The 15,977-nt window shown below is 37.9% G+C and overlaps 1 protein-coding gene across 1 annotated transcript in view; it reads left to right on the top strand.

Moving 5' to 3' along the window:
- LOC149259739 (very-long-chain aldehyde decarbonylase GL1-10-like) overlaps positions 1-14,156 on the top strand; it is a 90,110-nt gene extending 75,954 nt beyond the window's left edge. The window contains exons 3-5 of the mRNA XM_089419101.1: positions 12,664-12,811; positions 13,214-13,246; positions 13,534-14,156. Coding sequence (XP_089275227.1) covers positions 12,664-12,811; positions 13,214-13,246; positions 13,534-13,632 — 280 coding nt within the window. The 3' untranslated portion in view covers positions 13,633-14,156. The remainder of the gene's footprint in view (positions 1-12,663; positions 12,812-13,213; positions 13,247-13,533) is intronic.
- The last annotated feature ends 1,821 nt before the right edge of the window (positions 14,157-15,977 follow it).

The raw sequence follows: 15,977 nt of genomic DNA, 5'->3' as shown, positions 1-15,977 counted from the left end.
GGATGTAAAAACTGCTTTCTTAAATGGAGATCTGAAAGATAATGTTTTTATGTCCCAACTAGAAGGATTTGTTGTGAATGGTCGGGAACATAAAATATGCAAGCTTGTAAAATCCTGTATGGCCTCAAGCAAGCTCCGCGAGCCTAGTACGAGAAGTTAACTAAGCATCTTCTGAAACTTAACTTCAAACATTATGATTTTGATGATGCAACTTTGTTTGTCAAGAAAGTTGGCAAAACAATTGTATATCTTGTGGTGTATGTAGATGATTTTTTGATGACAGGGAACAATGAAAGCTACATTGCATCCATAAAGAAGGAATTGAGGAAAGGTTTTGAAATGGAAAACTTGGGCTATGTTCACTACTATCTTGGTATTGAAGTAACTTAACATCCAAAGTTCATATTCCTCTCTTAGAAGAAGTACATTGGAGATCTGTTGAACAGGTTTGGCGTGGCTGAGTGCAATCTTCTGACTATTCCAATGGAACATAACTTAAAACTCACATCCGTTGAAGGAAAAGAATTTGAGGATGCAACAAAGTACAAACAACTTGTAGGAAGTCTCAACTACCTGACTACTACCAGACCAGACATTTCATTTGCTATTGGAATCCCCTGTAGGTTTGTGCAAAAACCTTGTTAGGGACGTTGGTCTACTGCGAAAAGGGTTCTAAAGTACTTGAAGGGAACTCAAGAATTTGGACTTAAGTATACATAGGTGGGCGACTTCATCTTGATTGGATACTCTGATTTAGACTTCGATGGAGATAAAGACACCAGGGTATCTACTTTAGGTTATGTTAGTTCTCTTGGATCAGGAGCTGTTCTTGGAGGTCATGCAAACAATCAGTTCTAGCAGATTCCACAACTGAGATAAAATATGTGGCAGCAGCTGAAAAAACAAAGGAAATTGTGTGGCTCAGGAAAATTCTGGAAGATATGCAGGAAAAACAAGTGCATTCAACCCTCTCATGATTGACAACGCTTCCGCAATAAAGTTGGCCAAGAACCCAAAGTTCCATGATTGAACGAAGCATATCAATACAAAATACCATCTGATTCAACATCATGTTGAGGCTAAGACAATCCACCTATGCCATTGTTCCACAAATGAGCAGATCACATACATCTTCACCAAAGCGCTTGGAAGAGAAAAGTTTGAAAGATTTAGAATGATGATTGGACTCACCAACATCCCTTCAGATTAGGGGGGGAGGATGTTGACACCTAATCTTTGGGATTAGGTAAATCCATGTAAATAATGTAAATAGGAAAATAAAGGGAATTGGAAGACGAAGCGACATTGGGAGATGAAACTCAGTTGTCTCCCTCTCCATGTATATATTCATGTTCCATGTTAATGCAAAAAATACAATTCGCTTTGAGGAGTTACCTCCTGGTCTGACAGTAACTAAGCCCTAGTAGAAGTTTGATATTCTAGGATATGATGTTATTGTTTGAGATGTGATGATAAAGTCTAGTGCTTACAAAGAGTTGGTCATATTGTTGAAACCTTAGATTGTGCTATGATTGGTTTTGATTGTTGATATCTAAGGCTTAGTATTTCAAAGATGGAATTTAGGGTTTGCGTTAAATCTTAGTAGAAGTCTATCATACAAATTATGAAAATTGTTAGACGCATTGTAGAATTGTACTTGTTTGAATTTCTTCTAGGGTTTGCAATATATCATAGAAGAGTCTGAAAGAAATATTGAGACCCTAGATATAATGAGACTGATATATTGATTGAGTTATTGATGTGATCTAGGGTTTGTAACAAAACTGTAGCAAGAAGTTGAAGTATAGTCTCTTGCTGATTATGAACCTAACTAAATATGGGTATTTGATATATGATTTTAATATAGTTAGCTTCATACTTCTATGTATTTGGTTGTACTTGCTGTCTAAGTTGTGCAGTACATAATCTTCAAGATGTTGAAGATATTCGTAAGAAAAGTTGACTTGATTGGCAAGCATGATGAAGGAAGTTATATAAATGATGATGATCAAGATGACTTTGATAAGAAGGATTGAAGCCATGAAATATTCTCTAATGTCATAGAAAGTAGTTGATCTCCCTAAGTTAAGAGGGAGCCTGGATAAAAGAAAGGGTATATCTCAAAGTTGAGAGGGAGGGCATATTATAGTCATGATGGATACCTTGAAGAAGAAATTGGAGAATGTATATTAAGGAGCTACTGAAAGAAGGAAAGCAGGATCCAGTTGTAGAATATGTTGCTGCATGTGAAGTAGGAAAGGAAGCTGTATGGTTGAGGAAACTTCTATCAAGATTCGTTTGGGAAGTCTCTAAGTCCTACTATGATAAATTGAGACAATCAAGGCAACATCAAGATGTCTGAAGACCCCGAAGGTTTGTGTTTACTTATGTATTTGAAAGTTTGTTACTGATTGGGGTTGTGGTTGTTTAGGTAAATCTCTTGAAGTTTTGGAAGCATGCTTGATGTTACTGACGTGTTTGATTGGGAGAGATTTGATGTTACTGATTTGAATAACTGGGAGTGTTGAGGTATTGTGTGTAATACAAAATCCCTAGGAGGACATCTAGCGGGCCTGTGTATTGATGTCTAGTTCTTGAAGTAGGGAGGGTGGCATTGGTCATAGAGCTCTGACCTTGAATTACGCACCTAGTTCCCTGGGTTGATGGTTAGTAAGTAAGCCTGATGGTACCTAGAGTGGCTGAAAGCTTTAGTCCATCTTAGTCCCACTCGGATAGATTGCCCTGGTCAAGAATCTAGTCTGTGGCACCGTGTGTGCCTAAACTCTTCATAGTTCATGTGTTTTGAGATCTTCCATGTACTTGTAAATATATGTGTAATTATGAATACCTCCCTAGTTAAGAGGGAGTGTTGAAGAGTGTAACTAGGTTTGGTCTTCATAATTGTATTTGAGTCATAATGAAATGTATTTATCAAAAGAAAGAAAAAGAAAAAGAAAATTTGATTATTATTATTATGACTTATTAAAGCATGGGTTTCATGCTTGGGTCATCATGTTTTAGGTCAAAGTCCCCATTGAGGACTTCTAGGTTTTATCTGGAGTCATTAGAGTCATTGTCCATTTTATGAGACCCTTCTTGGGCTTTTGAATCATGTAAAAATAATTATTATTGAGTCAAATAAGTCATTTGTCACCTCCACACCAAGTCGACCCTTACCTGATGAAGTTGGCCTACATTAGGGTAATTTGACCCACATAAGAGGCTATATATAGAAGTGCAGTTCGATCCATTTGCTCACTCACTCAACAAGTTCGATACACAAGGAGGAGCAAAAAAAGTGTGAAGTTCCTAGAGAAGAAGGAGAATTGCAGGAGAAGGACAAGATCAAAGTTTTTGGGCTATCTCTCTCTCTCCTGTGAAGTTACTGGGCTACTGTTTTTTGTCGAAGTTTTGCTGCTGTTGAGGTCGAAGTTCTACTGCTACTAGGTCGAAGTTCTGCTGCTGCAAGGTCGAAGTTCTAGGTTGAAGTTGCTGCTGGAAGGTTATCATCTGAAGAGGAAGGAAGGGCTGACTTGGTGATTGGAGGAAGTCTGTGTCTAGGTCAAAGAGTCTTGGATTATCTCGTCTTGTCTTGTGAAACTACTGAAGGAAGAGTTGTTGACTGGGTTTTCCCCTGTATAGGGGTTTTGCCCTGGCTGTCCGCCTACATCTGGTGTCCCCAATCTTCATGTTTTGTATTTGATAATTGCTCAATGAAACAAAGATAAAAGAAGAACATAGGAAAGTTAATAAGAACACAAGAATATCACAAGTAATTATCATCATAAGAAAACATTTCTGCCTCTCTGATTTTCCAACAACTTGGACTCACAAACAACCCTTCAAGTTAAGGGGGGAAATGTTAGACAATTAATCCTCAAGAATTAGCAGTAATTATGTAAATAGAAGAATTCAATCATTTAGAATAGGAAAATACCTTGGAACTTTGGAATTGGAATCCCAAAGGTCACTATTCTACTTGTATATAATGATATTCACCTCAATAGAAAACCAACATTCGGGAGCTATTCCTTGGCCTGGCAATTTTCATCAAAGTGTTGAATCTTTTATGTCTCTAACATCTCCTTATAAATATTACTATCAAGTCTTTGTTGAGGAATTAATTAATTCTTCCTTCCATTTTGCCTCCAATTTGATTGAAAGTCGCTAGGGTTTGAGGAGTTGAGAGACCTCATTGTAGCCTTCTCTCTTTTCCTTAAATTGCTTCCATCAATCCTCTTCCATAGAATTTTTCCTTTAGATTCCATTAGTCCTTACTGAGAAAGGTACTAGTTCACTATTGTATCAATCCCTTAAAATATCAAAAACAAAATTCAAAATTTTATTTATTTATTTATTTTTAATGTTTTCTAGGTAAATTAGTGTCCGGCGATGTCAAAATCTGCAATTTTCGGCATTAATTACATTGGAATTTATAGTTGTAGGATTAAACTTTGCATGCACTAAATTGGAAAAGTATAAATATCGTTTTTATGCATTTTTTCAGCCAGTAGTTAGAGGTCCTTATTGAGAAAGGTACTAGTGCACTATTGTATCAATCCCTTAAAATATCAAAAGTAAAATTCAAAATTTTATTTATTTATTTATTTTTAATGTTTTCTAGGTAAATTAGCGTCAAGCGATGTCAAAATGTGCATTTTTCAGCATTAATTACCTTGGAATTTATAGTCGTAGGATTAAACTTTGCATGCACTAAATTGGAAAAGTATAAATATCATTTTTATGTATTTTTTCAGCCAGTAGTTAGAGATGACGTTTAGGGATTTTCTTGCTGTTTTATATTTTTTCAGCCATTGAAAATTGCTGTAATCCTTTTCCTAATTTACTCATTAAATAGCCTTTTGTTTCTGACTTGTTTATTATTAATTTTGGACTTTGTGTTATTGATGTTATAATATTTGCATGCTGTAATTGTGACAACAACGATTTGTAACAACGATTTGTAATTTAGGATAACAAGTGTTTGGGAACCTATTTCAGTCTTTCCAGGATTTGCTAAACCCTCTAGATATAGCCATAGTTTCCTTTGAACTCGTTGTCTTGAAATTACATCTTATCTCATCTGGAATCCTAATTATTGAACATTTATCCTTGGGTGTAGTTTATAATAGAACTTTTAGGGGGTATTTAGCTTGAAAGCATTTGGGTAATTTAATTCCTAAGATTTGCTGGGGAAGCCTCCCTTGTGGGGATAGTATTTGACTACAAAATAGCAGGGAAACAATTGCTAAGGTGATTATGGTGACTAATCTCATTGTTGCTCTTAATCTAGAGTGCTTAGTGAGGCTTTCTAGTGAGGTGCTATATTTTATAGCGACAATCCCGTTACATCTAATACTATAAGAAAGGAAACAATTCTATGGTGAAAATTGGGCCAGCGACCAGCATCTAAAAATAGCAGAGTTATGACACCATTACGTGTGTCATGTCATGATTGCACACTCGCCACTTTCTAAGAATCTATATACATCATATGAACCAAAAGACAAACACTTTGATGCACCCTCGTGCTTTGAGGGCACTAGCACTGGAATGTCGCTGTACCTAAAATAACAGACTGTAATGTCCTCTCATTAGAAGTGCAACCTGAAACTTGGTCCCAATGAGAAGAATGTGCATTATTGACGAGAAAAATCTATAATAGATTAATATCGTGTTAGTTTAATAACATTATAACACAGACTGTACATATATTTAGGAAATGCATGAAGTGAGTTATGTAGCATTTCTGGCACGCCTTCACCAAGGCTCCAACAATCCATGAATCACCGTTGTGAATCAAGAAAGATGTACTTTCCAACATTACGTTACTGTCATCATCATGGCTAAATTTTGGATGATCAGATTTGCTAACTCTATAAGAACTAGAGTTGGGCTGAAAGAGCAAATGCCAAACTGCAATGTTGAAGTTTAACCTAATTGTCATATGCCAGATTATCACCTACAAAAAAACATTTTAACTGCAGATAGTGACTATCATCCGCATTAGTAAGATTCTTCTAGACTTGATAACAATTTGTGAAGTGCTTTTACAATTTATCTTAGCTTGACCTTTTTCTTATTATTAGTGTGAGTGTTTACTTCGTCAAACTGCTACCAAAAACAAAGACTTTATCTCCTCCTCTCCACTTGTTTGTGTTTTGGTGGAAGGAGAAGTCTCTAGGAGAATACGCTGTCTTTGGGAGAAGATCTATATGCTGCCCTAGAAGAGATGCCCTAGACCCTAACACTGTCATGGAGGAGTCCTATACACAAGTTCTTATACGCTGCCATGGAGAGCCCTAATTACTGTCAGGGAGAAGTCCTAGACGTGAAGGGGAAAGGGTCTTCTAGGAGTGCCTACACTGCTCTAATTTACAGTCAATGAAGCAAGTCCTAATCGCAGTCATGAAGGAGAAACCTTAACGCTGTTATAAAGACTTTAATGCAGTCATGGAAATGCAGCAAGGAGAGGCTAAACGCAGGTCTATAAGAGACCCTAAGATGCTGTCCTTAAATGCCCTAAACGCTGTCCTAGGAGAAGTCATCTAGACGCAGAGGAAGGAGGGTCTTGTTATGCCCTAGCCGCAGAAAATAGGACTAATGCAGCCCTATAAACGCAGTTGAATGACTGTATAAAGGAGACCTAATTTGCTATGGAAGACAAGCCTTAAACGTTGTCAAGAAAGGGCTCCTATACACAGTCAATGTATGATTTAATATGCACTTAAGGAGATCCCAGATCCGCTGATGTATGAGGCTCTATATCCGCAGGCCTCTATGCTGCCCTAGTCGCAGTCCTCAAGGGTGACCCTTACATGCTATCTAAGGAGACTCATAGCAGCTAGAGGAGGCTCCTAACCGCAGCTCTTAAGGGTGCCCTAGGACGATGTCAATGAGTGTTTTATATGCTGCAAAAGGGAGGCACGTAGAAACCTTAGCAAGCAATGAGGAGGTCTGGCCGCAGGCTTATGGAAGACCTATGAACTGTCTCTCATCCACAGCTAGAAGGGTTGCTAAGTCACAGCCAAAGGAAGCTTCAGCATAGCTGTAGGTGACAGCTCACTGCTGTAGATGTTAGCACTATGATAAAGGCTGTTCCAGGTATGGGAATGCTTGCAAGTGGAAGTCACAGTCATAAGGTAAACTTGTGTGGTAAAGGAGTTTGCACTCAGACTTATCTCAGATCTTGTAGGGCTGGCTTCAAATGATTGGATGCTAACATTTTGAAGCATTGATGATTATAAAGACAGTTACTTCTGTGTTGCTATGTGCTAGGCCATAGGCCATAGCATCATAGCAAGGGTTTCTTAGAGCTGCTCTATTGGACTGTTGGGAGATTATGAAGGAAGATTAATACAGCCACAGGTGCCATCATCGGATCAACAGCTCTTCACTGTCAAGGGACGTGCTTCAGTACTATCATTGGTTGAAGACTGTCATGGCAATTCAGGATTGCATCTCAGAACTGTCATCATTAGTGGAATGACTATCTTGCTACTGCTGTCATAAATATCAGTTTTATGTATTTGTACTATCTCTCTCTCTGCTGAACTATTGAAGATTATAAGAAGATTTGATCAAGGGTTTCCCCACATTGGGGTTTGTCCCTGGCTGGCGCCACATCTTGTGTCCTCTTGTCTTGGCTTGTTTTCTGATGTTTATGTTTATGTTCTATTTGCACTTTACTATCATGCTGATGTGATTGCTAATATGGAATTGATATTGAGCTAAATGGAAAAATTGAAGTAAATTGCTCTAAGCATAGAACATACCTAAAATTAACATAATCCCATCTATATAGCATCATAGTAACCAACATTGTTTCCACAACAAGGCCTTGACTGACAACTGTTATCTCTCAATAGATTAGAGCACAATGTTGGCGAGACCAATGACTTATAGACACCTTAGTCATTGTCTCTCAAGGTACATACCCACTCGGGTGTTCACTGAGTATGACCTTCTAGGACTATTCTTGTGTTGGGTTCCCAGCGCTCAAAGAATATCGGTCCGCTTGCCTAATCTTGTCTTGGATGCCCTACACATCCTCAAAGAGTATCAAATGCTAGATGATTACCCAATCCTCCCATTCTTTCTTCCCAAGTGAAGACAAGAATGTTGTGTCTATCTCTTTCCTCTCAATTGAGGAAGAAATGCCCAAGTATCCTCTAACACGGTACTTGTCCAAGTTCCTTTGTAATTGGTAACTTGTTATAACTCCCTCTTAGCTAGGGACTTGTCCATTCATCAACAACTTCTTCTTCGTGGGTCCTCCAGCTGCTTGATCTCCTTCTTTCCTTTGATGTCATGAAGTCTTTGTTCGAACTTCTTCTTGGTAGGGCACCATCCATCGATCACTTTCCTTCTTATTCCGTCATGTCATTCTTTTCTTCATGGAAGGTGGCCTTCTTGGTACATATCTGGAACCTTCTTCATATGGCTACTTCTTTTCTCTCCATGCTTCTTTCAGGAGTTTCCATCCACCGCATGAATGCTAGTTGTACTTGTACTTACAAGTCTTGTTCTAGTAGCCCTGCATGAACTCATCCAGATATTATTCAAGAAATCAAAACATCATATTAAATTAAATCATACCTTATGAGATGGCTCTTCATCATGACATCTTCTTGTAGGTATCAACATCCTGCATTCATGTTGACACATCTCCCAAAGATATCCATTGTCAAGGGTCTACATCTTTTCCATCAGAGTCTTCATATCTTTCCGGGAGATTTTCTAGTCAAGTCTTCTTGATCTTTTTGGATGTTGATTGTCTTCATCAGGGTTGCATATCTCACGATCTCTTCCTTCCTTACACATTCCATTCCCAGGTGTCCTTTTAGAGTTTTCTAATCAGAGTTATGTAATTGTAGTCAACCACCTCATATTTCATATGAGGACATATTATGTTGATTTCATCTGGTGTGACTTATGTCTTTCTGCATCCTTTCAGAGGAGGAGATCCTTTTCCTTTGATCATGCTTCTCAAGATAGAAGTATTGATCTGCAACCATATGACATGACATTATAAAACTTAAATACAAGTATACATACCTCATTTTACCTTTAGGTTGTCCAGGCTTCTTTCAGCAACTTCCTTGATTGAAAGATCTTCAACTCCTTGAATTGCTCTTACGTCATCATATCATTATTCATGAACCCCACAAGTTTGAGTTTCTATTGAAAAACTTGCTTCATCCTTGGATCAATGAATTTTCTAGTGAAGATTCTATCAGAGAATCTTGAGGATCTTAAAGATCCCTATCCAACAAATGTTTCCCTTTTGTTGCATGATGAGCATCCTTCAAATGTTTGAGTTCTGCAAAGTTGTTGCTTACAACTTTCCTTCTTTCATAGAAACCCTAAGTTGTTGACAGAGGCATCTTACTTATCCCCGTGATCATAGTCATCTTCGTGATGATGTCACGAGATCTTGTTTCTAATGCTTCCATAATGTTACACCACATCCTATAACATATTGTAGTCTTATTCTATGCAGGATCTAGTAGCCTAGAAAGAGACTTATAGAGAGAGGCTAACTTAAAGAATTCTATTCCCTCTTATCATGGAATCCATTCAGCTCCTTCCATCCTAACCAGTAGCATGAATTTTCTTTTTTTTTCTCCTCTATTTGATGTTGTCCTTTAAGGATCATCTTTTCTTCTTTCAGCTTCTTTTAAGCCTCCAATATTATCTAAGTGAGAGAACTTTAAAAGTTTCTTCTCATGAATTCAAAGGAGACCTATTTCAATGACTTCACCTATCTATAAGGATTGAGACTATCCTCCTTATGCAAGGACCAGCATATCGATTTGTAAAACGAAGTCATTTAAATCAAAGATAGATCATAACCATGAAAGATACTTACTTGGCACATGAAGAGGAGATCCTTACCTTGATGCTTCTTTGAATGAGATTCTTTGCTAGAGCATTATTGAAAACCTCAAGACTCCTTGCACTGTCCAGCACCAAGCATGACAAAGACTGCTCCAGCCTATATGTTATTATGATGTTCGAAACTGCTTCATCATCTTAACTTCTAAGGCACTTTGACTCCTTATCAGGTCTTTATGGTTATTGATATATGGTACTGTATTGCTGACACATAAATAGACTGTGGAGTATTAGCAGCAGTGTGTAGATACTGATCATCTCTTTATGGCACTTAGCATTGCTTGCCCAGAATAGAGGAGCTAACACTTCTTTAGCCCAAGTAGATTTATCCTAGTTTTGCTTAGCAACATTATCTCCAAAATGTGACTTTACCGAGGTAGTATGCAATACTCAGCATACTGTATATGTCACCAGGACTGCATGCTGCAAAACCAAGATATTTTGTAAGTATGAGAAACTGAACTGTGTGAGATATTTGTATTTTGTGATCTTGACACCACGAAGTGAGATTATAATGCCACTGATTTGAATTCTTCTTGAGGAGATCCGAGACTATTATTGTTCTTGCAGTAGTGGCATCCTTAAATCATGAAGTAGTATAGAATATCACTGTGAGCCCGAGACATAAAGCATCCCTGTGTACTGAGATCATGTAGCATTATTGTGAAGTATCATTTGTTGTTACATTAAGCCATTCATCATTGGAAGCACCGAGACTGTGAAGTATCTATGACACTGTATTGAGACAGTGATGTCTTTGTGTAGAGAGGCACTGAATAGAGAGACTGTCTTATCTCCTCGAAGACAGATCTTTGCATGTCTCTTCTCTGCCCTTCCTTAACCATCTCTCTGATACCATGTTGAAGAATCTAGGGCAGTTAGCATTAGTAAGATTCTTCTAGACTTTATAACAATTTGTGAAGTGCTTTTACAATTTATCTTAGCTTGATCTTCTTCTTATTATTAGTGTGAGTGTTTACTTCATCAAACTGCTACCAAAAACAAAGAGACAAGAACTCAAGAAGTTGGCATTCTGCCAGGGCCAAAACCTCTCCCTCTTGGAGAGGAAAACCCACATGTAATTCTTCTTATAGAGATTCCAATTGACGAATACCAAGACCGTGACCCTTGACCTACTAGGCCACTCCAAGACCAAGACACCAATCCTTTTCTTTGTCACTGCTGAGATCATCATCATTATTGTTGTATCATGACTGCTCCTTCAGTTAGATCACTGCTGCACCATGACTGTTCCTACATAGAGATCTTCATTACTGCTGTATCAATGCTACGCCTTCATTGAGAACTTGATGCACCAATGCTTCACCTTTACCAAGAACCTTATCTCATCAATGAGATCTCCATTTATATATATATATATATATATATATATATATATATATATATATATATATATACAGCTGTACTGAAATCTTCATCTTCGTTAGTATTATGACTGTTATCATAATCACAATGATGCTGAGGACATGACTGTGTCCTTTCCACCGAGATCATCCTTGTCACTGTCATGCTGTGAACATATCACTGTAATACTTATGACAAGAGTGTATGCTCCTGAAATAGCCATCCGAGAACCACAGGCTTTTTCCCAACCGAAACACTGTAATATCATCTCCATCTGAGATTCCTGTAACACTAAATTTGTCCGAGATTTCAGAGAGGACAGCGAAGGTGTCACTGTAATTATGACCGAGATTTCAGAGGCACTGTACTTGACCGAAGTTGCAGAGCATGTCCGAAAATCCGAGCTTCTGTGGTGACCCTAGCTGGGTATATATAGTTGTTGCGTCTCCCTAAATAAGCTGACATGTCATCTTGAACTGTTGTGTCTCCATATCTGAGCCGACGTGTCATTAAATATATTTTGAGGCCGACATGACTGCCTTCTTTCAGTGTTTTGTTTGCAGACTTCTTTGAGCTTGTCTTGGAGGGCCTTTTTAGACTAGTATATATTTACATATATGCTCAAGAAGAGCTCTTTACATGTCTTTGACTCTTTGACTTTCCTAGACCAATGGAATGAGCAAGAAACTCATTCTTATAATTTACAAAAAGTAATATTTCTTTTTCTTGACAAATACAAAGATCAAAATTACATTTGTAAATACTGAACCTAGTTACACTTTCTTCAACCATAAAAAGGAAGAAGAAAATTGATATATTGTGCAGTTCTCAGTCTATCATATTTAGATGTTAAATTTCTTGACTTAAGAGTGAACCTATAGCAATAAGTTCCAGGTATTCCACTGCCTGGATGGTTATTTTTCCAGAGTTTCAGGAAGGAACATAGTTTAAATGCTCACTTTTGTCATTGGAATTTTCTTTATCAGTTAGTTTAGGCCTTATATATTACCTGTTGCTTAACTTTTCATGAAATATGTCGGTTGTGGGTCTTGTATGCATGGTATTACGAATGAGCTGTGTTAGGATGGTGATATACAACATTGATGGCATACAATCATTAGTTGCATTTGTATTTCATTCAATTGATATATATATATATATTTCATGTCGGTTGTGGGTCTTGTATGCATGGTATTACGAATGAGCTGTGTTAGGATGGTGATATACAACATTGATGGCATACAATCATTAGTTGCATTTGTATTTCATTCAATTGATATATATATATATATATATATATATATATATATATGTGGATTCTAATTCTTATTTTTCAGTTTCCAGGTTTAACCTAGATTGGTACTTGCTCTAGCTATCTTACTTTTATCGATGGTTGTACAGATATGACTTTCCGTGGACTCCTACCAAATTAATTCCTTTCTATGGAGGCGCGGAGTATCATGACTACCATCATTATGTAGGAGGACAAAGTCAAAGCAACTTTGCCTCAGTGTTCACATACTGTGATTATTTATACGGGACTGATAAGGTTAGTTACTGCCTATATATTGGAAAATTATTTCCAGTAATTTTGGTATGCATCTTTAAAAAGTCAAAGCAACTTTGCCTCAGTGTTCACATACTGTGATTATTTATACGGGACTGATAAGGTTAGTTACTGCCTATATATTGGAAAATTATTTCCAGTAATTTTGGTATGCATCTTTAAATGGAGATGGCCTTGTTTTTATGGTCTCATCTTTATTCAAAGAACCACAAAATTTATATTGAAATGGACATTATCAGTCTTTATGAGCTAATTGCTTCTGTTAAGAGAACTGCAGCTGAAAAAGAGTTAGAGGATGGCTTAGGATAATTGTAGCTGTTGTAGGATGACTTTATATTTAGTTTTAGTTGCTTAACAATTTCATTTGCTTTTATGCTCATCCAGGGTTACCGCTATCGTAAGGAGCACCTTTTGAAGGTAGATTTCTTTTCCACTGTAATGATTTTCTGCCTATTTTTCTTTCCATATTCTTCGTGGCGTTTGTCATCTGTGCCTTTCAATACTGATATTTGATAAAAAGGCAATTTGATTTTTGTTTTCCTTCTGGTATTTAGTATTTTACACCTGCCCTCCATCTCTATCATTATTTTTGTTTTTAAATTGGCAAAGTGCAGGGTTCAAAGTTTCAAACGTAACTCTCCACTTAATCCCACCAAGAATCGACCTCCTGCCATAGTTTGTCTGAAATGATATTTTTTGTGCAGGCACGTGAGTTGAATATAGCTGAAGCAGATGATTTTAAGAAAGAAAATGGCAATGGAGCAGTTTCAGATAAGTTTGTAAAAGATCAGAAGTCTCAGTAGGCAGGATAGATGCTTCTTTCCTCCCTCGTGTGTTCTTTGCGTGTGTTTCACATGTAGATGGGATAACTCTCATGCCTTTCATATTGCCTCTATGTCATACAAGATTGGTGATTGGAATTCTCAAAAAGGGTGGGGCAGCATGTTTTCAGATTCTGAATGTGGTGTGTAGAAAAGAAGATAGAACATGATGATGTTTATTTGAAATGCAAGAAGACCAATGTTTGTCATTGATTTATAATGCGATAGGATCTTGCTTTGCTTACATTTATCATGGAAATAACTGCTTACTATGTAGCTAAGGTGTTCAATGTAGGAATGGTAAGGATTTTCCATGGTGATAGACTGTACTATCTCAATTGCTGCCGCTTTCTCTAAACAGATTACCATAAGCTTACTGATATTGACAAAATCTGTTCTGCATTGTGAAATTCTAAACTGTCACATTACTAGATGAGTTTCATGTTGTTTTCAAAAAGTCTAAGGCAACGAATGGCTCTATATATTCTGGTCCTCGTTACAAAAGACATCATGTTTGCTATTTTGGATTGATCCAATTGCAGTTGGTTAAGTGAAAGAAAGTTTGTTCAATGCTGAGAAGGTTGCTGCTACAAAGATGAGGATTGGGAAAATAATGATGGAAATATCAAGATTCATGTTGATCCATTTTCATGCATCACTTTTGATTTCCAAGCTACCCATGAATCCATCCGCTCCTTTCTTTTCATTCATAATCCATCTTGTGTCTGTAGTTTCATTATGTGTCAAGAAAAATTTCATGTGTGCACAATTCTTAGTTGTTTTCATAACTTGTGCAATATTCTTTATGTTGTGTGGAGATTCTCTATTTCAAAGCTTTTTCTTCCGCATAGAACTCTTTCCCCTCACTCCTCACAAAATTCTTTCTCTGCACTCAGCACAAGACCTTTTCCGTGTTGAAATTTCTAAGTCTGACACATTAGAAATTCCTATTGCATTATCTGGTTTATTTCACCTACTTGTTTATTCCATTAACAAGTTATTTATACATATAAATACTGAAAATAAACACAAATGCAGCCTTAATCTTTATATAGATCAGCAACTGAAATACCAGACAAACACACGAGACACCGTTATTTTTGGACAATCGTCCCCGGAAAAACCCAATGTGGGAAAATCGATGCAGCAGTTCTGAGGGTTTTATTATTATGCAGATCTCTTGAGTACAACTAGGGTGCCAAACTGGCTCACCCAACAGATATTTTTACATGACAGTAATACCTCTTCTCGGAGACAAATATTTAGCAAGTTTGCCCCACGAAAATCCTTCTGGCGCTTCTCCAAGGCTCTGCATCAGCCCCACGAAAATCCTTCTGGCGCTTCTCCAGGGCTCTGCGTTAGCCCTGCTAGCCTCAGTGTAGCTCTAGAACCCTCTGCGTCAGCCTTCTGCCTCTCTGCGTTAGCTCTCTAGCCTTATGTGTCACCCACGCAGACCCCTCAACGTCTGTGCAGTCTCTAGCTGCCTCTGCGTGGCTCCTGCTACCTCTGGTTGCCTCTGTGTCAGCCTCTTCAGTCACTACGCTGACCCTCCGCCACTATCTATGCCTCTCTGCTATGTACTCACTGCCCCTCGTTGCAACAGATCACTTGTTCGAATTTTCTCAGCAAACCCCGCTCCAGAAAATCGAACTGATTGATCAATCTTGGTGTATCTCCAACTGACCCTCAAGCCTCCTCTTATACTTTTTCTGTTGAGTCTTCAACGACCGAGATTAAGTCTCTAATCAACAGTTAAGATTAGATTTGGCTTGATCCATGTCATTTAGAACATTCTCACCCAGTTTTATATTAATATCCATTAATATTTTAATTTTCCTAAGTTTAGACTTAGGAACTCCATTAAAAATATTATTTATTTTAATATCTCTCTAACCGGGTGGAATTTCCCCAAACCATTTATGGGTTTTGGAGATCTCATGTGCTTTAGCCTCTCCACCAATTTTCATGGCTAGAGCACATCCGATGCTACCACAAATCAACACTCCCTCTTAGCGAGGAATGTACTCTAGTAATTCTCCACCACTGAATATTACACTGATCCTTCCGCACCGGTACCTGTGTTGATGCTTGGTCTGCTGCCCTTGCTACCCATAGCACTGCCACTGCTAACTGCTGCACTGCAACTCAGTTACCGAGATGTAAGTAACTGATCTACCCAAATCCTGACATCCTTGTCAGTCCGAAAGCTTCATGATGCTGAAGCTACCTTTGTTGCTATCTTGTGATCCCTCTTCTGCCTTTGCGTTGCTGCGAACACCTCTGTGCCTCTCGCGCTGCTGCAACCCCCATTGTGCCTCCCGCACTGC

Source organism: Pinus tabuliformis, chromosome 6 (genome assembly GCF_031772625.1).
Source record: "Pinus tabuliformis cultivar Carrire ecotype Pingquan chromosome 6, CPIR1, whole genome shotgun sequence".
NCBI lineage: Eukaryota > Viridiplantae > Streptophyta > Pinopsida > Pinales > Pinaceae > Pinus > Pinus tabuliformis.
This window is presented reverse-complemented; position numbering and strand designations above follow the sequence as displayed.